Consider the following 25,983-nt stretch of genomic DNA (forward strand, 5'->3'; position numbering starts at 1 on the left):
TTCGAATACTCGTAGTGATCAAAATAGTCCACATTGAGTCCGGTGTTCCTTCTTGATCATCAATCTTTATCACTATAAGATATTAAAACTATTGCTCCTATAGGCTGTCCATAGCAAAGCAAGTTGGTCATGAGCAATTAGACATGCATGTGGGATGATTACATGTCCTAGCTACATCAATATTTTTTTTTCGTAATTTGCTGCATCAATATTTTTATAGGGACAATGGCATTCTCCACCATGCACTAGCGTTGATAAAGTCAATAATGCGATCTATACTTACAACTATTATGGACAGAAATGCAAGTACGGCAAAACCCATACAAAGAATATATGACCTCCAAGCTATCCTAATTCCAGCGGCCACCTAGGCCTCCCCACATGTGTGGGGTCCATGAGTCGGTAGCTAATAGTAAGTTGACAGGTGTGAACGTCATGGACTCGCTAATTATATTTTACAAAAAACATCTTCTCATGGAGAGTGCGAGCATATGGCATCTGTACTGAAGGAAAACTTGTACGATGTGTCGAGAAACCTTACATGCTAATACAATTAAACTAACTATAGATATCTCATCGCTAACCGTTCATTACTTTTTTGATCTCTTAGATTTTTTTTTTTTAATTTATGAAAAGAGAGGCAAAACCATAAATTAGTTATAAAGGATTATTTGTAAGTAGACTTATTAAACTATCTAATAAACTGAACAATCTCATAAGTTTCTTAGAGCGAAATACATAGTGTGCACCACGAGCACCGTAAAGTGGATGAAGTCTCTCACCAACATGTCCTCAGAGTGGCGCACCACATGCAGGAATCCCGGGTATTAAGGTGAGAGGAGGGAGACCCATCCAGGGATTTGTCGTGCAAAAGGTGGACAAATGTCGAACCCTTTCCTCGATGCTTCATCATGGATTACCTCCTAAACCCTATATAATTAATAGTTTTAGTCTTCTGGAGGGCGCAACCTATATTATAGCAAATGTGCTTAATCTTTCCACAAAAAAAGATTAGTGGGAGTGTGGCCAGCTTTTCATGAAGTGGGAGGCTGCAAGGTGTAATGTTACATCACATGGACTTTGTGGGCTGGGGTACCATTCAGGGCTCCCATCAGGCTAATTGTAAGATCTCCAAGTCAAGAGAAGGACTGGGAATAATTGAAGTAATTATAAAATATTAAGCTAAGATCAACGCGGTTGTCGGGGCAGGCGCCGGCCGGCAGGGGGCAAACATTTTTAGCTCTCATGATTAGATTACCAGCCAATCTTAGCCAGGATATATTAATTAGATTACCAGATCATGGCCTCTCTTCTGATTGGCGGCTCGCTTGTCCGTTGCCTCCCTGGCGACGCTAAGAACATGGAGGCACATGGAAGGTGTGGTTGTTGGCGGTGGTGAGCTGCAATTGGTGCACAAGACTGGTGCTTAATTTGGTGCTGCAAATTTCAACAATGGATACGAAGACATAACCTTTGTGCCATCTTTCTGTGCTATAAAAAAAAGTTCAGTCCTACCGTGTTAAATTCAATGGAGAGTTGGGAACCCGAAATAGTACCCTAAACCCTCCATCACCAACTCAAAACAATGCGTCACTCCATTATTTTTGATAAATGAAAGTATATATATGTATGTATACATATATGTATGTTAAACTAATATGACTTAGGATAATTTCAACCACATAAGACAAAATGCACCGACCATTTTTCTTCATCCTCCCGTAGAACATGGCCAAAGTACTCCTCCATTGCTCTACGTTAATAGATTGATGCGTGATCGATGCATCGATAAGCCCGAGCATGGGAATGTTTATCAAAGTTACAATATTGCTGACATTTTGTTATGCATCTACAAACATTATATTCATATACAGCCTTTCCAAACTATGCATACCGTTGTCATAGAACCATGTCACCAGCTAGCTGGCCGTTAATATGAGAGGCAAAAAGGTTATTTGTGTGCCAGCGTCGTAGAGCTAGGAGTGAATGGAGAAGAGAGTGTCTCGTCCGACGCTCATCCGGCTTTCACCCCGGCTGCCAGGTAGTAAACGTTACTAAACGCCAATATCCTTCCCACCATCTGATTAGAATCAGACGACCATCGCCTGGTTAGTATTTGGAAGGGATCCATCGATCAATGACGTCGCTTTTCATCATCGAGATCGTGCGGGCCAGATCGGCCATCCGACGGCGGGGCCCATCGCTTGGACGGTCGGTGATGGGTGGGGCCCGCGGCTTCGCGCTGGGGCTTCGTCCGTTTTGTTTCGTTGCCGCTGTCGCGATATTTCGGGAAAACGAGGGAAGGAAAAAAAGTTCGCGAACGGAAGGAAAAAGTCGTCCGTGTAAAACCCTGCGAGCGTCCAGAAGACGACGAGACGAAAACCGAGTGGTTCCGGTCAAAATCCCGGCGTTGACCCCGCAGCGGTCGACGGAGGAAGAGTCGCTGAGGCGACCGCCGGTTTTTTCTACTGAAAATTTTATCTGAAAAGAAACCATCATTCCATGACGTGACCCGCTACCAGGGAATGAAGAGGGTAGTTCTATATACACCCCCCCTATTGCTCAGGACACCCCCCAAAAACCAAAAAAAAAATACCCAAACTAACCTTTAGTGTAATTACCATATTGCCCTTAAAATTTTCTCATACACCCCCTTCCTCCTCCTCCGTTTCGTTTTGAAAAGAAAAAAAAAAACCCCCTTAAGCCCCTCCTCCCCCGTTCCCCCTTCTCCCTCTCGTCGCCGGCATTCTCCCGATCTCCGACCACCTCGCCGGCTTCTCCCGGAACCACCTCACCGGCTTCTCCCGAATTTTTTTTTTTTTCACGGTTCGTGCTCCGTTCGGCACTGGATCGCCGAACAAAAGGCTTCTGTTCGGCTGAACAGTGCCGAACAGAAGCCTTCTGTTCGGCAACCCTCAACCGAACAGATCTGTTCGGCTGCACAGTGCCGAACAGAAGGCTTCTGTCCGGCACTGTTCAGCCGAACAGAAGCCTTTTGTTCGGCGATCCAGTGCCGAACGGAGCACGAACCGTGAAAAAAAAAATTTCGGGAGAAGCCGGCGAGGTGGTTCCGGGAGAAGCCGGCGAGGTGGTCGGAGATCGGGAGAATGCCGGCGACGAGAGGGAGAAGGGGGAACGAGGGGGTTTTGGGCGTTGGCGAGGTGTTTTGGAGGGGAAGAGCGGGGTGGGGGGGGGTTTGGGGGGTGTAGAGAGCAATTTAGGTGAGGGGGTGGGGAGGGTGGGGGGTAATTTAGGAATTTTTAATTTTTTAGGGGTGTCCTTAGCAAATGGGGGGGTGTAGAGAGTATTTAATTTTTTTTTAATTTTTGGGGGGTGTCCTGAGCAATAGGGGGGGTGTATATAGAACCACCCGAATGAAGACTGTGTCTCTCCCTTGCCGCGTCTGTTATGCTTAACAATTGCCCTCCACTCATTCGTAAACTGCCAAGCTTGGCTCTGTTAAACCTCTCGAGTTCATTTTATCTCATACAACTATTGGAGGTAACAAGAGTATGTCTACAATTTGAGGTTAATAAATTATGCATGGATTCTGATATATATACCATTGGATCTTGTGAAGACCAGGATAAGGAGTTGAAGGGCATGATCGGTCATTGATTGATCCATCCATGAGATTGTCTTTTATGTTCTAAGTTTTCGCATAACCCTGAATCAAGTGTCATGTTAATCATCAAAAATGTGAGTGTTGCTTAAATGTTCAATTAATTTCTGAAACCTCAAAATTTGTTTATCTCGCTCATGTGGTAACTTATGCCATGGAGTAACTTGCAGGCCTTACAAAGTTCCGCAATCTTAGCAAATGCTTCTCATGCTCAAAGAAAGTTGGAACTTATTTTGTAACAACTTCGGATCTCATTCAAAAAAAACTAATTGGAAGATATTATTTAGCTTTCTAGATCCTGTATAAGTACTCTAGAGATTTTGTGTAGGTATATAGATAAAATATTCAACCTATAAGAGCCTAAATCTCATTAAAGTAATCATAAATGGTTTCCTCGAGGGATAAATTGTAGAATATGATAGTAATAGGACAACCATTTCTAGCAAGAAAGCTTTTGCCTAGTAGAACTTGTGCACAATTTAGATTGTACATGCTCTAGAGATTTTGTGTTGGTATAAAGATGAAATATTCAACCTATAAGAGCCTAAATCTCATTAAAGTAACCATAATTGGTTTTCTCGAGGGATAAATTGTAGAAAATGATACCAATGGACAACCATTTCTAGCGAGCAAGCTTTTGCCTAGTGACACTTGTGCACAATTTTGATTGCAATATATGCACAATACTAGTTTCTTGTTGAATACTTGTGTTTTATATACCTCGAGTAAACATAAGATGCCTCTTTAAAAGATGATGCCCAAGTTTTTCATGAATGGAAAGCTAACAAAACCTCGCACCTTTTGCAAGGCCAATGCCATTATACTCAAGTGCATGAAGCATGAAGCTCCACGCCAACAAACTCCAAATTCCTTTCTAATTTATAATTGTTTGGCTGGGTTTTAGCCAAAGAGAGATTGCTAGATTGAATCTAAAAGTTGATGCATTTGTTAATTGTCAGGCGTGCTTGGATACTGTTGCTTTATGCCAATGACATTCTGACTCATAGTTATCTTTGTTGCCCTTCTTGTATTATAATAGATGCTCACCAAACATCTTAACTATATGTTTGGCATAGAATGGCTCCATCATTGATTATCAAGATTTCTAGAACTAGAATTATAAAGTCCACTTGTTTCTTGTTTTGCATCTTTTTTCATGTTTCACTCATGCACTTAATATAGCATGCATCTATTCTTACAAGCTACCCAAAGGTACATTTATATAATTGTACATTCTATATTATTCATCTATTTTCATCAATTCCTTAAACTTTATAAAGACACTAAAGGATATTACTATGGGTAAGTAGCTCTCTTCTAGTAGAAGATCCCATCTCAAAATATGCCTCCTACTAGTATGGAGACAAATTGAAAAAAAAAGAGTCAATCTAAAACCAATTTGAGCTTCATGTAAATACCATATCTTATACCATTTTTTCCACAAGATGTTGTTAATCGGATATTTTTATGTATATGATTGCTTTTTTCCTAGCAAAAAATTCATAACTTCATGATACACTACATTTTAATGATACTATTTTGTGACTCATTAGACCTTACGAGTGCATCGACCTAGTGTTACCCATAAAATAAAAGCCGAAGAAAAGCCTTGCTCACAACATACATTACACGGGAGCACCATCAAAATTAACCCTTGCAATTAATTTTAAAAAATTACGATGATCCATTACTCAAAAAAGAAGAAGAAGAAAGTAATTACAATGCTCATCAATTAATTTAATCAAGTAATCCCCATCATGGGCAAATTAGTAAATGCAAGTATGCATCACAAAGAAACTCATCGTGTGGTGCTAATCCTGCAACCCATGGGTGGTAGTGGTGGGCAGTGGCTAATTTGACCCAAAAACCAACCAGGTGAAGCGGAGCAGCAAGGCCTGGGTACAGGGGCAGGACCGAAAGAAGGGCCAAATAGGGGGGCGATTTCCGTCATTTGGTCGGATGAGAGAGATTTTGGCAACACGGCAGATGGCCAGGCTAAGGGCGGCAGTAGCAGCAGCGCGAGGGAGAGAAACGAGAAATAAAAGAAGGCCAGGATCTTTTTGGGCGATAAAAGAAGGCCAGGATTAATGCCAAGGCAAGAGAGTGAACCTTCCTTTCATTAGCTTCCAAATCCCTACCTCGGGCCATTTGATCGCGGAGATCGATGCCCTTCTAATTTTTTAGGTCAATTTCGGCGCAGAAGTCCCTTTTTATTAGCGATTTCTCGAATTCTTTGGGCCATCGGGCGGGAGGGGGGAAGGTTAAAGGGCTGGGAACTGGGGAGCTGGCGATCGCTGTAGAGAATTTTGTTGCTTGGATTTGACGGCGTTTTCGATGCTTTTCCTGGTGAGCATCCCCCGTGTCCTAACTCTGTACCTGCTCTGTTCTCTGGAATTCTTTTTAAGCTTCTTTTGCTCGCAATTTTGGGTCAAAATCGCACCTCGATTTCGTTTTCTCGATGATTTGTTTTTCCGCTTTGAGGTTTGAGCTGCGTTCTCCTTAATTAATGTCGGAGATTGAGGTTTTGGTCATGGATTTGAAGTAAGTCGGCAGCTTTTTTCTTTTCTTTAATGGATTTTTTTAGTTGCAATGGGATGACTAGAGACTAGATTCATGGCCCTCTGGTTGGCACATGTGTTGCAATCTAGGGTTATAAAATTTGGGAGATTTGCTCGTTGACATATCGATTTGGCCCTTTTTCTTCTTTTTATAGTAAAAGATTTGGCCGCTTAGTTTATCCACTTATTTCCCTCTAGTCACGTAGGGATTTCAGGACCTTGCTTGCTGTTTTTTAAGGACACTGGATTGATTTCTGAGATGAGGTTCTCTGTTTCCATTGTTTTTCAAGTGAGACAGCCATGACTCGTCCTTGCGCCTTCCAAGACGGAGAGGAGGAGGAGGTGTTCTTCGACCCGAGAGAAGACATATCGTCTGCGAGCGATTCGTGCCCCAGCAGCCCGGCAGTCTATGATCCGTGTCCGGAAGGAAATCTCGATGGGCCCCCGACCGACCCTTGGTACCAGGTCTGGATCAAGAATCCTGATAGCATACAGGAGCGGCGAGATAGGTTCATGAGATGGATGGGTCTGGATCTGGTTCACAGTCCCCGTCGAGACTCCGCCGATCATGGCCAGGAACTCAAGGTGGGCAGTGAAGTTATGCCGGAAGTCGATAGAATTACGTTGGGTGGGGGAGCGGTGCTGAGGTGCTCTGGTTCGGAATATGAGTCTTCTTCGGTGCCTAGCTGGTCCAGTGAGGGCCCAAGTGCATCCCATGATGGGACCTCGGAGGAGAAGTCCAAGTACAGAATTAAGAATTTGGATGATGGCATGATGTTTGTCGTGGATGAGTTGGGTAAAGATGGTAGCTTGAGAAGCCTTCGTGAAGTTGGTTCAAATAGGATCGTAACGCTCCACGAGTTCGAGAGAAGCTTTGGTCCACCGTCTTTCATCCAGCAGCTTATGCGGCGAGAGGACAATGCATTGAGCAGTTCCAACAAGACGATGAGGAGGAGAAGGATTGGGTGGTTGCAGAGATTGGGCTCTGTGGCTTGCATTGTAGATAGGCAAATGGAGGAGAACAATTTATGTAGCTCTGGTTCGGAGCAGACTGGTTGTGCTAGGATTCAGAGAGTTAAAGTCCGTCCATATAGGAAGCGATCAAAGGAACTATCGGCAGTCTACAAGGGTGAAGACATCAAAGCCCATGATGGTGCAATCTTGACCATGAAATTTAGCCCTGATGGCCAGTTCTTAGCCAGTGGAGGTGAAGACGGAGTCGTGCGTGTGTGGCGTGTGATGGAATGCGAACGAAATGAGGAAAGTGACTTTCCTGAGGATGATCCCTCATGCTTATATTTTACAGTGAACCATAATTCCGAATTAGCTCCCCTGTATGCTGATAAGGAGAGAAAGGCTAAGTTGAGGAGCATGAGGAGGACTTCAGACTCAGCTTGTGTTCTCATTCCTCCAGAGGTTTTTCGGATATCTGATAAGCCACTGCATGAGTTTCATGGACATGATGGTGATGTGTTGGATCTTTCTTGGTCCAAAAATAATAAGGTAAGATATCTTCTCAGAAAAGTGTACTTATCCCTGTGCTTGTAAGCTAAAATCTCTTCATTTAATGTCTATCAAGGCCATGCAAAAACTCTTCTTTGAATGCCAATGCATGCTTTTTTCACAGTATCTGCTGTCATCATCCATAGACAAAACTGTCCACCTGTGGCAAGTTGGATGCAATAGCTGCCTCAAAGTTTTTTGCCACAGCAATTATGGTAATAGACTTGTTATATTTATGGGTGTATTATTGTTGATCTATCTTTTCGTATGCAATTTGCTATCTCTTTTTAGTTTGTTGTTCTCATAAGCTCTTTTGTTTTCTAATACATTATATCCAGTGACATGTGTTCAATTTAATCCTGTCAACGAGGATTATTTCATCAGTGGCTCTATAGATGGAAAAGTTCGTATCTGGGAAATTCCAGGATGTCATGTAGTGGATTGGACTGATACTAGAGAAATAGTCACTGCTGTCTGTTACCGACCAGGTGGGAAGGTATGTTAATTACTGTTCTCTGTAACAGTGTTTAGACGAATTGATAGTTATGGAACATTATGTAAATAAATGCTTGTACTTTTTTCTTGTAGGGAGTAGTAGTTGGCACCTTGACAGGAGATTGTCGCTTCTATGATGCATCAGGTATACTTAATGGTCTAAATGTTATTTCCTTTATAAATGTCCTTTGTCTGAATATGTTTTTGACATGGCTCGAGTAATGCCGAGCTATGAACCCCATCTTGTTAGATGTTGCAGGATAAATTAGGTGGATCTTTATTGCTTTTAGTATAATTGCTTGATTGCAAAACATTCACATGCCAAAGCACTAATAAAGGTTTCCTCCTAAAAGTTGAAGCAGCAGTCATCTTTTATCAGCTTTGCAATCTGCTGATCTCAGTAGGTGGTCCATGGACATGCTATGTAGTTTTTTAGGTTTTGCTGAGAGTAGTTGAACAAATTGAGTGTTGTGGTTGCTGGAAGTTGTTTCCATAACAGAATTCAATCTATTTATTAGATGCACATATCCACATGGTTCAGTCTAAAATGTCAAATACTGATGCCTAAAGAATATGTGATTTACGAGTACACATTTTACATATATAGCAAAGTGATTCACAAGCATACTTGTTCTAGTGTCTAGAAAATAATAGACTAGGTGGAAATGCTGTCTTTTATGTGAATACATCAATGCGCAACTTATAGGCAACTTGCGAATTTGTTTGAGGAAGTTGGTGCTTTCATAGTTGAGATCACCTTGTTGTATGAAGTACAGGCCTTTTAATTGTCTTATTTTCTGCAATGTTTCATCATCCATTTTTCACTCTTGATCATAAAGAGTACCACCAAATCCGTAAAAAATGTTCAGGCTGACTATTCGCTCATTTTTGTCTTTTTAATTAAACGTGAGCCACACCTTTGATAATATCATGTGGCTGCCATTTTTACTGGCGCCCACACTGCTAGTTTTGCTACACAGTGTGCTTTCCCCATCCCTCTGACTCATGTTTGTTGAGATTATTGTCTTATGATAAATGTTATCGGTAAATATTTGGCTTGTGATTTTTGAAGCATTGTGGTTGCCTGCTCTTCCTAACTTGAAAGTTGAAACAAGTTTTTCTGTCATGTTGCAGTTTGTCGTAGCATCAGGAATATATGATGGTTATGCTTGTGAATAAAATTCTCCAGAATTAGAACTGCATATTAAATATTATTTGTATTTTACATTGCGCTACGTTAATGTCTGTACTGGTTAGTATTTGTGTTTGAAAGCAGCAATGCACTTTGTAGTGTTGGCCATACAAGTTAGTTTATGGTTGCTTATCGCTTTCTTTTACTATGGATCAGATAATAATCTACAACTAGAGGTTCAGATCCCCCTACTCGGTAAAAGGAAGCCTCCTTTCAAGAGGATAACAGGCTTTCAGGTAGCTTCCTTTGAAACTCCGACTTCATGGCTTATGTATGTCTTCTTGTTAACTTTACATGTGCATTGACTGTTCATCTTTAATTTGCATTCTCCAGTTTTGCCCAAGTGATCATCAAAAACTACTGGTTGCTTCTGCTGACTCACAAATTCGAATTCTTGATGGGATTGATGTCGTCTCCAAATACAAAGGTACAAAATCTTTCTATCTCCATAAAGCCATCTCCTTTTTTTCATTTCAGCATTTTGCCGGGCTCCATTCCTTACATATACTTGCTACCCTAATATTCAGGTCCGCGGAATGCTGGAAGTCAGATATCCGCATCATTCACTGCAGATGGGCGGCATATCATTTCTGCCTGCGAGGACTCTAATGTCTATGTATGGGACCACGCTAACCAGGAAGTGCCGTTCTCCAACCACTTGAAGAGTACATGGTCTTGCGAGCGCTTCTTCTCCGACAATGTATCTATTGCAATACCTTGGCATGGCCTGGGATGTAGAAATCCAGTCTCTGTCACTTCCGAGGTTCTCCCCTCGCAAGAAGACGTCTTCCTGGACCAAGCTGGAACTACAGATGACAGTTCCCATCATGGTGAAGATTCTTTTGGCAACAACACACTCTCTCTGTCGCCTTCTGGTAGCTTCACTCTAAGCCATGAGTTCATCTCAGAGTTTCTTCCCAAGGGCTCGGCTACATGGCCTGAGGAAAAGCTTCCCTCGAGCTCCACAACAGCATCTGCCTTGTGTAAATCCCAGTACAAGTTCCTAAAATCCTCTTGCCAGGGCACCTCCCATGCATGGGGTCAAGTTATAGTAACTGCTGGATTGGATGGGAGGATCAGGTCGTTCCAGAATTACGGTCTGCCAGTACGGTTGTAATACGATGTAGGCTTTGCACCATGGGTCTCAATCCTATCATTTGGCTTGGCCGCATGCTCGTAACAGAAGCTTTTTGTGGCAACCCCAGTGCACGGAGGCTGGGTTTTGGCTAAAGGGGATGCCGCTGGTCCAGTTTGGAGTTGCACCGTACGAAGCCTCACATGCTCGGTGTTCCTGCCGAATAGTGCGTGGGCCAGAGTTTATGCATTTGAGTGGTCCTTCAATAGCTCGTCAGCATCGACAGATGATGGCAGGCCCCGGAGGCTTGAGTTCTTTGGAGATTTGTGCATTTGGCGTTTCCTTTTCTTTCAGCTTTGGGACCCATCCGGGGTTTCGGAGATATATACCGCAAACAAATTTAAAGACAGAAGTGGCTTGTAAAGCTTGCCTATCGCCTTAAGCAGCAAGTGGCAAAGAGAGGGGGGCTTGTGGGACCGGATAAATTGTATTGCCGGATAGACAAATTCCATTTAATTGTACAGATTCTTTCGTTTATTCATGCGTGGATGTCCATGGTGGCCTGCTAAGGAAAAAAAGAAAAAAAGGACTCTTCTGTGTGAAGTTTGTGTTTGTGTGGTGGGATAGCTTATTCAAGTGCTTGATGTGGGGATGAGCTGAAGCTGTAGGTGGTGGTTTTCTTTAGGCGGCCTGAGTTTTGGACTCTAGGTGCTTTTCTGATGCTTTTGGGTCCCTGTAATGTAGCTTTTGTCACCGTTGGATGTTGTGATGGAGGTATATACCTGAGATCTACAACGTCTGGTGGATTCTGGGTGGGGTCTTGGTGACTCGGGAGGTGAGATAGGATGATGGTTGGTACGCTGGAAGGACTGCGAAAGTGAAGGGATTGGCGCCAATCTCAACCTCCACGGCTCTATCCAGCCGAGACAGGGAACGTCCAACAGTGTGGCATTCTAAATGAGTTATTATGAGAAACTAGGACATGAAACAAGGCAATCTATTTCTTAAAAGGATTTTTATAAGCTAAAGGGGTTGTGATACAATAGGATGACCTCAAACTAACAATTGAAAATTGTCATGGTTAATTGTGAGTGCTTGCTGCTGGGAATGTTCATTAAATATTCCATACTTCAACCAAAATTAATGGGATGTGTCTTTTTTCTTTTTTGTATTTTGGCTAAGTATGGCATGCGTCTTTTGCATTTGTGTTGGTTTTTATCAGGGATTTGTTAGAAATATCCAAGATGATTTGTGATGGTCTGAGCCAGGGCTTGGTCCTTTTGAGCCGATCTGAACTTGCCCCAACCCAAGCTGCCGTTGGAAAAAGAAAAAGGAGGAAGGCTCCCTAATTCTATGCCGACTCCCGACGCGAGTCAAACTTCCGCGAGCCGCCGGAGGCTTGCCTCCTCTATAAATAGGCTCCCTCTCCTACTAAGACCCTCCACCGCTGATGATCATTGACCACCTTCATTCTTTTCCTCCCTTTTTTTTACTTTTGATCGCCCGCTTACTCTCACTGTGGCCACCAAGAATCAAGGCCAAAGAATACCACTAAAGCTGAGGTAAAACCCCGAACATTCTCCCCTTTGTTTCTGTTCTCCCCACAGCCTTAAACCATCGCCACTAACGAAGAAATTAGCCAGAAATCAGCCGAACTCTACTTTTCCTGTTTATTCGATTTGTTTATCTCTTTTTCGATTATCTTCACCGCCAACGTTCGTTGTCGAGGGCCTCAGCCTTTGGCCGAAGACGGAGCCCCAGCCGGCTAGTAAGCTGGTATCCGAGGGTGATCGAGCTAAGAAACCCCCTTACTCGGCCCTATTTTTAGGCTAACTTCAGCTGGTAGGCCGTCGTTGCTAGCCGCTCTCTGCTACCCGCCACCGCTGCTTGCGGTTACCTCGCCGAAACACCACTATCCACTCTCCCTTATTCCCTGTTCTACCAAGAAAGAGAAACACATCCTCTCCTTCTATCTCTTTCTTCTCTCTCTTCCTCTCTCTTCTCCCTCTTTTTCTCTCTAGCAAGCTTATAGATCCCGGTGAAGGGTCCTACCAACCAATTCTATGGATCCGAGATGACCTTGCAAAAATACCTTGAACCACCCTCGTGCTTGGGCACTTGTCGATCCAATCATTTTCAACCGTGTTGAGTGTCCTTAGAATCTACTAATAATAAACCCTATTGAATGACCTTAGCTGTTGTTAAGTCTGTGCCCCATTATTCATTGATCGGGTTGCTTAAACCTGTTCGCCGGAGTCTTCGAACGCTACCACCTGATCATCTGTCTTATTTTTCTTACTACTTTAATTATATTAAAAATCATCTAATAGAAATTATTTTGCTCTTAATATTTTAAATAGGCTTAGCAGATTCGTTTATTGAAGTTTGCGGTGGAAGAGGTAAGTAGATCTTATACTCATTATTTTTTAAATTATCATGTTTTTCATGCATAGTTTGCTAGTGAAGATATCATATTTTTTTAAAAATTATGGATCAACATATATGTTATGAAAATTATGCTTCGTTATAAAAAGTGGTTTCTATGAATATTTTTGATGAAAACAACATGTTTATGAAGCACGGATTTTATCATACTATTTAGTATTTTTTTCATTTACTTATGTGTAAGTTTTAAGAAAAAGATATAAATATTTTAAAAGTTCTCAGATAGCTATAATTCATACAAACACAGGTCCAATCAACATGTATAAAGTTGGCATACAAAATATGATACTTTGTCGATTACAAAAACAAGCTTTGTTATGGGTATAAAGTGATATTAGTACGAATATCTATGAGCAATATTTTAAACTATGATGTATTAATTGGCAGAAGAATAATTTATGAATTTATTTGTAATATAAACATAGAGCCATTTTTATGAAATGTGGATGATATATTCATACATTATTTGCTTTTTGACTTGCTTTATTATACTACACTATGAAATGCCTTATTTTCATATTAATTATTATTTTTTTAAAACGGTGTGCTAGTCATATGAAAACTTATACTTGATCTGGTAAGCTAGTTTAAGGTTTACTTACGGGTCGTGTAGCTCATATCTCTTTTTATTCTCTTTTCAGATGAATAGGATCACTAGGAACGAAGAATGATTCAGGTTTGGAGTTCGCGCTAACAACCTTGACGATTGTATAAAAGAATTTTAGTATTTTAATTGACTATAAATTTGTAGTTAGTAATTTTTGAATTTTGAGGATTATAGGTTTTGATATTTTTATTTGGAGTTAGATGTTTTGAACTGGTGTTTGCTTTATTATTTAATGGATGATGAAATTGAATTTTTTTATTATATTTTGTTTATGATGGATTTGGAAGCTAAAATGTAATAGTTGGCTTCGTATTATTTAATAGAATCATGTTGATTCTCCAACCTGAAGCAAGCAATTAGTCTGGTCTTTTAGAGACTAGCTTTATCATCAACATGAATTAGCACAACTTGTTATTAAGGTAATGACTTGAGAAAATGTGAATAGCGTCATTGGCAGTTTGAAAGAGTTTCTCTAGCTGAGCAATCTCTTATGGTAAGCTCGTGGTGCTCGTTCGTACTTATATAAACTGCGAGAGGCCTGAATGGAAGGCTAAAGTCGGCAGCGCGGCCGACTCCAGCCCTTGGCCCAAAAGAGAAGCGGAACAGGGGATCGGGATCGCAATCGCGATCCCCTGCTCTGCCTTCCTCGGGCAAGGTGGGGCGGAGGCGCCGCGGCGGTTCTGTGGCAGCCCCGCGGCCACTAGGAACGGCCGCGAGAATCACGGCGATGAATGAGTCGACCTCCTTCAGTCCTTCGGAAACCCATTATAAAAACCGCTCATCCCTCTGCTATTGATCCACCGCCGAGTCTTCTTCTCCCTCTCCTCCATCTTTCTCATCCTTATCCGGTGGCCGGCATGCCACCCCGACCAAGCACCACCACCCGACTGTCCTGTATTCTTTGATTTCCCCCTGTTCCGAGGTCCACTTCGTCGGCGGAAGCTCTGCCACTACTAGCTGCTGGACCGAGCCACCCTCGGATGAGATCCTTCCCCGCCGTCGCTCACTGGTAAGTCTCCTTCCCTCTTCTTTTCGACTCCTAGCCGAATCATGCTGTTCTTCTTCCCCTGTTTAGGACCCAAACCGAGAGCTCTCTTGGTCTTCCTCCCCGTCGGCCACCGCAGCGGCCGCCACTGTGGTCGGGTGGCCGTCGACCTCCGTCCACCCAGGCCCGGCTACCATCGGAGCACCTTCCTCTTCCATCTCTTTCCCCTTCCTCCTTGTTTCTCAGTCGTCGGCATGAAGAGCTCTTATTGGGCTGTGTTGAGCCCAGCTCATTCATGTAGGGCTGTGCTGGCCCAGTTTAGTCACTCTGGGCTTTGTTGGGCTATGCCCATTGTGGGCCAAACTTGGGCCCATCTTAGCCATCTTAAGTTTTGTTGGGCCGTATTTCTTCTTAGCCCTGTTGAGTCGTGTCCATTATGGGCGTTGGGCCGTACCCATTGTGGGCCACATTTGGGCCCAGTTCAGTCTTGTTGGGCCCTGTCTAAGCCTCTGATTGGACTTAACTAAGTGGATCAAGCCTAAAAGCTCAACTAACCTTAGATTATGTATCTCTTTCTCTCTCTAGGCAAGCTCACATTCTGGCTAGATCTGACCTTTTCTCTAATGGTCGATCCGAACCACTCGGACCGAGCCCAAGACTAGGATCAGACCAAATCCAGATCCGAGCTAAGATTCTCTCTCCTCTTCTTTTTTCTCTCTCTAGACATGCTTGGAGATCCTAGTGTAAGCCCTGCTCTTCTTGTTGCTCGGATCTAAGTTGATCCAGTTTAGAGACCTTGAACCGCCTCATTACCCGAGCAGTAGACCGGCCATTACTTCAGCCCCAACTAAATTCTGCTACTTTCGATCTTCACCTCTAACCTGTTGAATCTTTCTTGCTCGGACCAAACTGATCTGGAAGCATGAGATCGTAGTATTTAATTTTAACTTCTGAAATTGTATTAAAATTAATAATATTTTAATGATATTAAATAGGTGTATCTGACATGTTTGCCTGAAGTGAGATTTAAGCAAGAAGAGATAAGTAACATAATACTTCAAAGCGTGTTTTCAAAATTATTTGATAAAATAATTATTAGTTGATTAACTTTTGATATTTTGTACTTAGTTAATCGGGTCAGACATGTTAATAATCATTTTGAATTTATGTTATATATTACGAAATCTAAAAAATGTGGCTGGATAAATTATGAAAAATTTATTTTGTATGTATATATTCTCAGCATGGCTATGATCTATTCTGGCACCGCCAATGGAGATTATTTGTTGGCCATGTCGACTTATAATATGTGAGAAACTGGTTTTGACACCACACCGCCGGTGATTAAAATAGTGGTATTTGGACACCATTGCCAACGATAGTTAAAAATATTGGATTTGACACTTTGTACAACCCATGCCATTGGGTTAAGTAGCCATGGTATATGGATGTTGAAATTCTGATATCAGAGTTTTTGTAAAAATAATAATAAATTTTTTAAAAATATATATTTATTGATGGTTTATTTTTTAGTCATTACTTTATGTTTTAATTAAATATCTAGTATGCTTTGACCCCACTCTGGGATATTATGTTGCTTACTGTACTAATATAGCTCATTATCATATTTTTTTCATTTTTTAGATCTAGAGGCATGATCGCACGGGATTGAAGAGTGCGCTAGATTCCGAAGATTTTCTTTTAATTATTGGCATATTAGTTAGATTTGTTAGATTATTTAATTTATGTTAGTACATGTTATTTTAAAACTTTTGTAAGAACCATTTGGAAGGAATGCACGATGATTTAAAGAGTATTTCACTTTTCTTTTGTCCAGTGACATGGTGGCTCGCCGCCAGTTTCGTGTGAAAAAGCAAGAAGAATCATGAGAAGACTAGGGAACTACAGTGATTTGCATGGCGTATAATGTGGCAACCATTTTTATTTGAATTGAAATGATATGGCAATCATTTGTACGGGCTGAAATGGCCTGTTGTTGGTATAGAGTGTGAAACTAATAAAGCGCAAGAAGCCCATCAGAAACAGGGCAAGGAAATTTCTCTCTCATTTAATATAGTAGGAACAAGGGAATTCCAATTTAGAGACCAGCACAGCATGCACTGGTAGCAATTTTGCTTTAAAAAAAGAAAACAAAGAAGAAAGAAAGAGAGGAAAAGTTGGTAGCACATCGTGGGAAAAGACTGACAAGATAAAGGGGGAAAGTATTTCCAGGATAAGGGGCCAGAATAGAGGTGACAAGGGAAAACAGGGCTCGTAAAAAGTTATCAGAGGAATAAGTTAATCTAAAGGTGGAAGTTGCAACAGTTCAACAAAAAAAAAAAAGTAAAGCATGCCAAAGATGGCGGCAAGAAATGCGAAGCCGCTCATATTGCATTAATATTTTGGATCTGTGGTGCTTCCGAAGTCATAGGAGTTTCCTAAGATCGAGTTACCTGAAGATATAATATGTACTGTATCTCCTGTGTACGTTAAGAATGATATAAGTGTGGAATACCATTAAATGAGTAAACTCTATTCGATGAACAGCCCACGTTCATGGATCATTTTGTTTACGGAAGCAGAGAACACAGGCATTGACTCCTGTGAACAGGAAAAAAAAAAAAAAAAAAAGTACATACCTTCCTAAATATTAGAATTTAGGTGAATATCCTTTTAAAATTAATATTTGTATGTATACCCTCATCATATACTTGTTTTGTATGTATACCTATGCTATCTAACGCTGTCAAGAAGTTAGCGGCTTAAAATTAAAATGACAAAAATATCATTAATGAGTAAACATATAAAAAGAAACGTTTATAAGGGTATACATGAAAGTAGCAATTTTAGAGGGTATTTATGTAATTTCATATATTTAAGAGGGTATATATGTAAAAAAAAAGATTTTTGTATAAATACCCTTCTAAATATTAAAATTTGCACGAATGTTCTTTAAATTAATATTTACTTGTCTACCCTCATAAAATTTGATTTATTTAAATATATTTATTTCATTTAAAAATTAATTAAAATTATAAAAATATCTTTTTATTTTTAAATTGGGTAACAAGTTAACATATCTCACTGAAAACTAAAATAGGTTGAAATAGAAAAATAGAATTAGATTTTTTTGTATGTAAACCCTCATAAATATGTGAAATTGCATGAATACCCTCACAAAGTATTATTTGCATATATACCCTCATGTTTACCTATTAAGGGTATTTCAGTTATTTTTAATTTTAAACCACTAATTTCTTAATGGTGTTAGATGGGATGGGCATATATGTAAAAAAAAAGAAAAATGAAAGATATACATAAAAAACAAGTATTTTATAAAGATATACATATAAATATCAATTTTGGAAGAATATTCATATAAATTTTAATATTTAAAAGGATATATACGTAAAAAATTGAAAAATAAAAAAAAGTCAGACTAGCTGACACAGCTTTTTTAGTCTACGACACGCATACGGTCCCATGTTTGATGCAGTTGGTATATAGAACGTTATAAGGATCACCTTTGTGCACATCCATCCTTTCCTTTCTCCATGGATTTCGAAAAGTCGAATGCCTTAAGAACGAATTCCGTATCTTAAAGAATGAGCATTCAAATATATCAGCCGTGTCAGAGATCTGCGCAGTTTTTTCATGGTCAGATACAAGCGCAGTTCCAAATGTTAAGGTTCAACTCATTTAGAATGTAGAATTGTTCAAGGACCAAATTGTGGACCGCCTTGATGAAAGTTCGGCGGAATGCCCTACCAATATCCTCTGATCCCAGAACAGTAAACATTCGATAGCTTCAAACATCGTCATCATATTCTAATCTCAATGAAGTAGGTGGAGCTTCTGTTCCTTTTCCCAAAAGAAAGAAAGGAGAAAGAAATTCAAATATCGACACCTCCATCGACAGTTTTTCTCGGAAAGAACGCTTCTAAGATGAGATTACTCCATGAAAGACCTCATCATATAGAAGCTTTTCATTAGATTTAGCAGGGTAGTTAAGAAGTGTGTCGGGTATCGTTATCGATTTCCCATATTTCTATTTTCCCCGTCGAAACCAGGGAATATAACTTCTTAGCTCCTGTCAACTAATTTGTTTCTTCTAGTATGACGAATGCGTAGTTTCTTTTGCTTTGGTTCGGATGAACTGTGTGAACTCAGTCGGCACTTCCAAATCGAAAAGCTTGACCAACTTTAGCATGCCTGGCGAGAAACGCCTCGTGGCAGGTGCGATGGCCAAGCACTTAATTGGGACGCCCATGGTTTTAGAAATTCTAGTGAAGAGCAACATTTTCCGTATTCTATGAGTTAGAATAGTTCAAGACAAGACAAATTAACTAGAGCCTTACTGGTTTAAAGACCCGTACCTTACTTTGAGGCTGAGTTCCTTCTGCGAAGCCCTCCTTATGGTCTGCTTCTGAATGGTAACATTAGAACAAGATGTTCAGTAGCTTACGTGGGCTTCTTGACCATTTGAATGCTTCCGTTTTGACTCTTAAATGTGCCCGTGCGGAAAAATCATAGTGGAGAGATTCTTATTACAGGTTCATCAATAATGGAGAGATTCTTTGTCGGTATTACAAGACAATATGAAAAGTTGGTGTGCTAGAAAAGATTAAGGGCTCATTTGGTTTCCAGGAAGCATTTTTTTTCTTAAAAATATGATTTCTAAAAAGTAGATTTTTAGAAAGAGAATACCTAAAAATCTACTTTTGGCATATTTGGTTGACAATGAAAAAGCGACAGATTTCCAGAATGCTTGTGTTTGATTGACCATTCACTTTTCTAAAAAAGTTATGTGTAATTCTTATTATACCTTTAATAAAAATTAGGTTTTTGATGCCTCTTTAATGCTGAAGGGCTTTTTTGGAAAAAAAATAAAAATGAAGTAATTCCTGGCTCATGAAAAAGTAATTTTTGCATGTTTCTTATGGGAAAAACTTTTTCATGAAATATAGGAATCATATTCCCATGAGAATACGGCATTTTCGTCTCTCTTCTTTGAAAACTCCAACCAAACAAGAGGCATCTTATTACTTTTCCGTTGACCATACTTTCTTCCTTTTTTTTTTTTTGCGAACCAAACGAGCCCTAAGATGTTCTTATGGCCGACTCTTAAAAATAAATGAGATACCGGCAAGGAAAGGTTGGAGAGTAAGTGTTGAATGCTCTTTATGTGCATCCTAATCTGATTGCTGCTCAAGCCTTATCGATTCCAATCTGTTAATCTCCATGGTCGGCCTCCAAATATAAATGCCCTCTGGACTTTGTGGCGGAAAAGAAGAGTGCAAGCTTGCTTAAGGAAGGGAAGGGATGGGGTTAACTTTGCATGGCTCTCATGTGGCACGTTTGGAACGAAAGGAATGCAAGAATTTTCTTCAAGAAAAAAGTTTCCACCTTCTATGTTCTGCATGAACTACTCCTGCATTCCTTGCCTTGTGGGATAACCTTTGCTCGGCTAAATCATTAGGGCGTCTTATCCAAGTTGTTCTCATTGTATTCATAACCCTCCATCCTTGGCTTCTTTCCTTCTTTTCTAAACTCTCTTTCTTTGTAAATATTTTGTATTCAAAAAGTTTTAAAATTAATATAATATGAGGGAAGTTTCTCACTTCCTCCATATTCCATCAAAAAAATACTCTTAACTTACAAGCTCTTTCACTGCCTATTCTTTCTAATTTTAGATGTGAATTCAACTTAGATGAGGTAAGTTTGTCTCCCACAAGCAGTGGCCAAAGGGAAAATAAGCAATTTAAAAAACAAATGGGTTTCATTGGACGTTGTTCAGTCTAGTTTGTTCTTGTTAAAGGGTTTTTATAAAGAAAAACAAGAAACAAAAGCAATGCGAAATGGGTTGTAGAAGCCTACAAAAGCAAAAGCAACATGAAAATGAGTAGTGCAGAACTATAATTGATCCATGAATCGTGTTCGAGATAAAAAGTTCATGCTTTTATCGTCCTACAAAGTTCGAACTCATTCTAATCCATCAGAAGCAACCTGAACTAAAGGTTGTAAGGTAGGAGCCTATATATCCCACCTTTCAGCTAAATCTAGAATTAAGCCTAGACCTGAAAATTGGACTTGGTTACCACTTGGGCTAGTTCCCAATAATTTGTCCCTGTATAAACTATAGTCACAAGGAGGTAAAGATTCAGAATTCAGAAAAGTATGGGAAATTAACTAAAAGAAGTATGAAAAGTTCAAAATACTAAAAATTAGAATAGAATAAAAAAACAATGACAGCTAGGTTTTTTTTTTTTTTTTTTGCGCGTGTGTATCCATATGTAGAAATAAGTATAGGAGAGAACACTGGTAAGATAGCAGAGAAACATCGCTGCCGCCAAGAGTACTTACCTTCTCTTGATGATTTTGGGCCCAGCCACTTATAATTGAATAGTGCCTTGTCGCTACATGTCCAAAGAATAGTTCGGAGCATGGTCCAACCATTGAAAAAATGAAAAGCTAAATGAAAGGAGATCCCCAAATATGAAAATAAAGATCCTGTCTCCTTTTTTTTTTTTTTCTGAAAAGTGAAATACGGACTATATTTCATCTCTTTTAGGTGCAAATAGTTCAATTGCATAAAGGTTTAGAATAAAAAATCAATATATAAATGAGGAGCAAATTGAAATTAATAGTTGCGTGAAGCATGCGTGTTAAATAAAAGAGTGACTTGGCATCAAATAATCGCAATCCATTAGATCAGGTTTGATAAATCAAACACTTACAAGAAAATCTGTAGCACTAATCGATTGCAACGGTTGTCAATAATTTAGTGTTCAAGAACATTTAGGGATAAAAATTTGAAACTTGTGAAAATAGGGAGAAACTTTTAAAAAAATTTAGAAAGAAATTGCATACATAAATTTAAGAAATAAACTATCGAGCATCTTCTTTGTTATATTTAGTTAAAAATTAATGCAGGTAGGGCAGTTATCCACCAATATTGCAATTTATTGGCAACTGATTATAAGAAATATTGAGCGGTCACGATTTACATCATCACAAAGTTATGTGTTGTTTCTCGCAAAGAATCTAAATAATCATCTAGTCAATAACAGACAACTAAGTAATTCATTAGTTTAGAGAATATTTTATTTTATCAATAAAGCTAATCTAGGGATTATATTTAATTATGACCACTTATTCTTGTAACTTTAGCTTAAGTTTGACCTGCACATATTTCATTGTCATTTGATCTGAGCCATCCCAATTCCATCTTAAATTTTAGCCACCCATCCATTTCAACTGACCAGGCCCAAACCCTGAACGATCCTGATCATTCCATATATATAGAGGATACCTAATTCTAGTAACATTTCCAATCTCAATTAATGACAATCTCATTGAAGTCAGGAATCCAATCCGTAGAATGAGACACTCTTTCTAGCAGCTAGGACACAATCGAGCACCCAACTCGTATAATTAACACGATTCCTACTAAGTAGATTTAGTAAATACTGAAAGTTCTCTTTTTTTCCTCCCTCCCTTTATCTTCACGCAGATGTAGAGAGTTCTCTAAGCTGCTTGTAATCACAGTATTGCTCCTCGTTATCTAAATTAATCCATCCCACTATGTATTCCCCAGCTTTTATCACTTAAAAATTAAACCTTTAAGTCAATGGTCAATATATATGAAACTCCCTACCACCCCAAATGCCGTCATCGCCCCAAGTGCCTTGGAGACCACACTCTCCTAAAACGAGCGAGCCACAATCTATACGAAACCTGTCCTGTTTTTCTTTTTATCGCCATGACCTTCTTGTCTTCTTTCCACTGTTGCCTTTTCACCCGCGTCCATCTAAAGGTACAAAGGAAAGGGACGGCAGCGTCGAGAGAAGGGCGGTGGGATGGGACAACTTCCCTTCTCACCAGGAAAAGTACGTAAAGTGCACTCGGTCCTTAGAGTTTTCACTGCGGTGGATCTGGTGTGGTGCTCTTGGTACTGGACCGTGCTTTCCTCAGCATGCAATTTAGGACCATCCAACCTATGGTGCTCTTTTTTTTCTTTTTCTTCCTGCCTTTTAATTAACCATTTAGGCGCTAACCAAAGCAAGTTTATCATTCAGTCAATACCTTAGAAATTACACTAGCTATTGTAAACCTCATCATTGCACGTCAGCATGAGAAAAGTCAAAAGCCGAAATGATAGTTGAATCTTAAATTGTCCCCCCATAAGACCCAATTGTCAAATATTTATTACATCATCCGGCTTAGAAACTCAAAAATCTAGTTCGGAATTTATTTTTATAAGTGATTTCTATTATAGCAATATTTATATTCTCAAAAATAAATTTACATAGTTAGAGAGCTAATTCTTTATTTTTTAACATATTTTTGGCGTTGCCATATGATCCTGATTTAGATGATGTTACATTAATTTGAGAGTCAGCTTGTTTGAAACTTTTTCTTGAGAATTAAAATAGGTCACGTTTCTCCCTCGGCGGCAGAGGAAAAAAAATTTCCATGCCATAGCTTCATAGGGTCAGAATTCTGTTTGCTGTTCAGAATCTGGCAGCAGATTGCCTCAACATATCGATAACATTCTGATATAATAAACTTGGGGAAGCGCCATGCTTCCTCCTCGTTACCTCAAACAATAATATATATCAATGATATGACTGCCATCTTTGACCGCAATCCTCGGCACACACGAACCGCCATTCGTTGAAGCTTTTTTAAATAAATCTTTGAAGTCCTTCTTTTGCGCACATGGCGTCTATAAAAGAGTACTAGGGAGCGTTCTCTGTCACGCGATCTCTTGGTACGACACTTCCATCCAAAAAAAACGAAGGATCTCTTGGCATCACACTGAAAACCTAGGAGGAACGCAGGGGAAGATGGGGAGAGCCCCTTGCTGCTCCAAGGTGGGGCTGCACAAAGGGCCATGGACTGCAAGAGAAGATGCATTGCTCGCCAGCTATATCCATTGTCATGGAGAAGGAAACTGGAGGCATCTCCCTAAAAAAGCAGGCACGTATCTTTTGAATGTATACATACTCCTATTCACCAACTCCCACTTCATTGTTAGGTAAACCAACACCCACTTCTTCATGGACCAATATTATCTTCTCCCTTTTCCTTTCCTTTTCTCTTGTTTTGTAAGAACTTAATGTTTTCTTCTTTCCACAAAGATAAGTAGCAGGAGTTATGATATTCATCCTTGTTTTTTTTTTTTTGATGAGAGATATTTATCCTTGTTTTTGTTGATTTCTTCTATGTATTTAGTGCCGTTCCCTTATTGTTTCAGTTACTTCATTTTTTCGTTTTCCTGGTAACTTTTGATATGTGTTTTAAGTTCCTTTATTTCCAGTTTCAAGCTGTAGGGAGTACGATCGATGGTTATTTTCTATCTTAGCAGACCTCTTCTCCATATTATTTCCAATAGGAATAGCAGTAATCATAAGCCTTCCACAATCTCCAATTGTTGGCTAGTTTTAAGAAGGATTTTGAGAAATCAATATCCTTAAATCTGAAGGCATTTTGACCTCCACGTTCAATCTTTCTAATAAACGGTAGCATGTCAAATGTGGACTTCCTCTTATATGACAACGGAAGACGTGTTACTTAAAAATTTAAAACGCTAGAAGGTGTGTTGCTATTCTTCTTAAAGAAAGAGACTTCGGTGCAAATACGAAGGAAATACTTTAAAGTATTTCATGTTTTCTTTCTTGAACAAAAGATAATATTTCTCTCTCTCTCTCTCTCTCTCTCTCTCTCGCTTGCTAAAACCTACTCGCTTGCAGGTCTTCTTAGATGCGGAAAGAGCTGCAGACTACGATGGATGAACTACCTGAAGCCAGACATCAAGCGTGGCAACATCGGGCCAGATGAAGAAGATCTCATTATCCGACTTCATTCGTTGCTCGGCAACAGATGGTCTTTGATAGCTGGAAGGCTCCCTGGTCGAACGGATAACGAGATCAAGAACTACTGGAACAGCCATCTCAGTAAGAGGCTCCGAGAGCAAGGAATTGAGGTTAGAGAAGGGACCTCCAAAGGTACATCAAAGCGAGCCCGGGCAGCACAAAAAAAGACCGAGAACACTAATAACAAGAGCAGCAGCCATAACGGCAAGAATCGACAAGGCAAGAGAAGGAAAAAGAATGAAGTGGAAGGCACTGGAGAGATTACTAGGACTAAGATCTACGTTCCAAAACCCACAAGGTTGGGACCAACCTCGAGGAACTATAATCTGATGGAGAATAGCAGTGGGTCAGATATTCCTCAGATCGAAAATACTGCTACATCGGAGGAACAGAATGGAGATACCAGCATGGAGGATTTGGGAATTATTAATTGGTCTGATATCGACCAAGGTGGCTTTTTCTTTGGAGAAGATGTTTCGAACCATGTTCCAGCTTGTGATTTCCCCTCAAAGGATAGACTACTTGAAAGGCTGTACCAAGAGTACTCTGAGCTCTTGAACCCAGAGGGAGATCAGGTTCAGATGAATGCTTTTCCTCAGACCTTCCCGCTATGATGACTGATGATAGAGAGCAGAGAAGGATTACTGCGAAAGAGAGCGACAATCACTACCTGAAGTCGTCAAATACTCATCTTCCATTCCTTCCCTTTGTAAACTAAAATTGCCAGCCAATAAATTGGTCCATCACGATATGTAATTCTGTGGACTCAAAGCCTACTTCGCAGTAATTCGATAGAACAACTGAGTTTAGTTCGTCAATAAAATTTAGTCTACACGGATGCTGTAAATTGACAAGATGCTTAAACTACCTTGACTTTTTGATGCACTTACACGTTTGCAATTGTGTCAAGATTCTCAATTAAAGAGGCAGTAAGAAATGTTTTCCACTAACGATCGTTCCTTCGTGCAAGAAAGTAGCTAATAGCCTGAAATCTATCAAAATTTCATCTTATTGGCTTATGACCATTTATAGCGGTCCATGTAACCGTGACAGGGACACCAACATTTTTTCCTGTCAGCCTTCTATATTTGTGGAGCTAAATTGCTGATGTTTTATTACTCAAGTTGTGATGCACCACGAGTTTGAAATGTTCGATGATCATCCAGCAACCTGACTTGACCTATAAAGAGTTGGTGCTTAATTTCATTTTCCGTAAGATAGACGCCTGCCCTGAAACCTCAAAAGGATCATTTGGTGGGTGAGAGAAGCCGTACTTCTTTGATTTATACACCACCTGCTCACGCGACCTGATGGATATTGTCAAAAAGTTCCTTTAAGTGCAGACAAAAAACGGAAAGAAGAAAAAGATACTTTCCTTTCTGAGCTAGGACTTGGATCTAGCCTTGGTCTTTGAGTCTGATTTCATCAATTGAGATTTCTATTGATTTCTGCTTTTAAATTCTTTTCCAGTAAAAAAAAGGCTGCAAGTTAGTTTTTGATGGGTAGGTATAACTTGTACGCCAGATTAATCTCATGGTATCCATTGGAAAGCCCAACGTAGAGTACTTAAAGTACATGCTTCTGAAATCTCAAATTTTACGTGGCTATTAACAATTGTTGCAG

The 25,983-nt window shown here is 40.0% G+C and overlaps 2 protein-coding genes and 1 long non-coding RNA gene across 3 annotated transcripts; all 3 read left to right on the top strand.

Moving 5' to 3' along the window:
* Positions 1-5,628: 5,628 nt before the first annotated feature.
* LOC103707703 lies at positions 5,629-11,455 on the top strand. Its single transcript, XM_008792293.4, has 8 exons — positions 5,629-5,968; positions 6,471-7,683; positions 7,808-7,898; positions 8,022-8,179; positions 8,272-8,323; positions 9,527-9,606; positions 9,704-9,797; positions 9,898-11,455. The coding sequence occupies exons 2-8, from the start codon at positions 6,481-6,483 to the stop codon at positions 10,485-10,487; spliced, it is 2,268 nt and encodes a 755-aa protein (XP_008790515.2). The 5' UTR covers positions 5,629-5,968; positions 6,471-6,480; the 3' UTR covers positions 10,488-11,455.
* Positions 11,456-14,046: 2,591 nt separating this feature from the next.
* LOC120110739 lies at positions 14,047-17,012 on the top strand. The gene is made up of 2 exons (XR_005511870.1): positions 14,047-14,506; positions 16,320-17,012. It is a non-coding gene; the product is annotated as an uncharacterized LOC120110739 (long non-coding RNA).
* A 6,746-nt stretch (positions 17,013-23,758) lies between these two features.
* LOC103707702 (transcription factor MYB7-like) lies at positions 23,759-25,281 on the top strand. Its single transcript, XM_008792292.4, has one exon. It carries the CDS (start codon positions 24,276-24,278, stop codon positions 24,972-24,974), a length of 699 nt encoding a protein of 232 aa, XP_008790514.1. The 5' UTR covers positions 23,759-24,275; the 3' UTR covers positions 24,975-25,281.
* Positions 25,282-25,983: the final 702 nt, after the last annotated feature.

This window comes from Phoenix dactylifera, chromosome 5 (assembly GCF_009389715.1).
Source record: "Phoenix dactylifera cultivar Barhee BC4 chromosome 5, palm_55x_up_171113_PBpolish2nd_filt_p, whole genome shotgun sequence".
In the NCBI taxonomy this organism is placed as follows: Eukaryota; Viridiplantae; Streptophyta; class Magnoliopsida; order Arecales; family Arecaceae; genus Phoenix; species Phoenix dactylifera.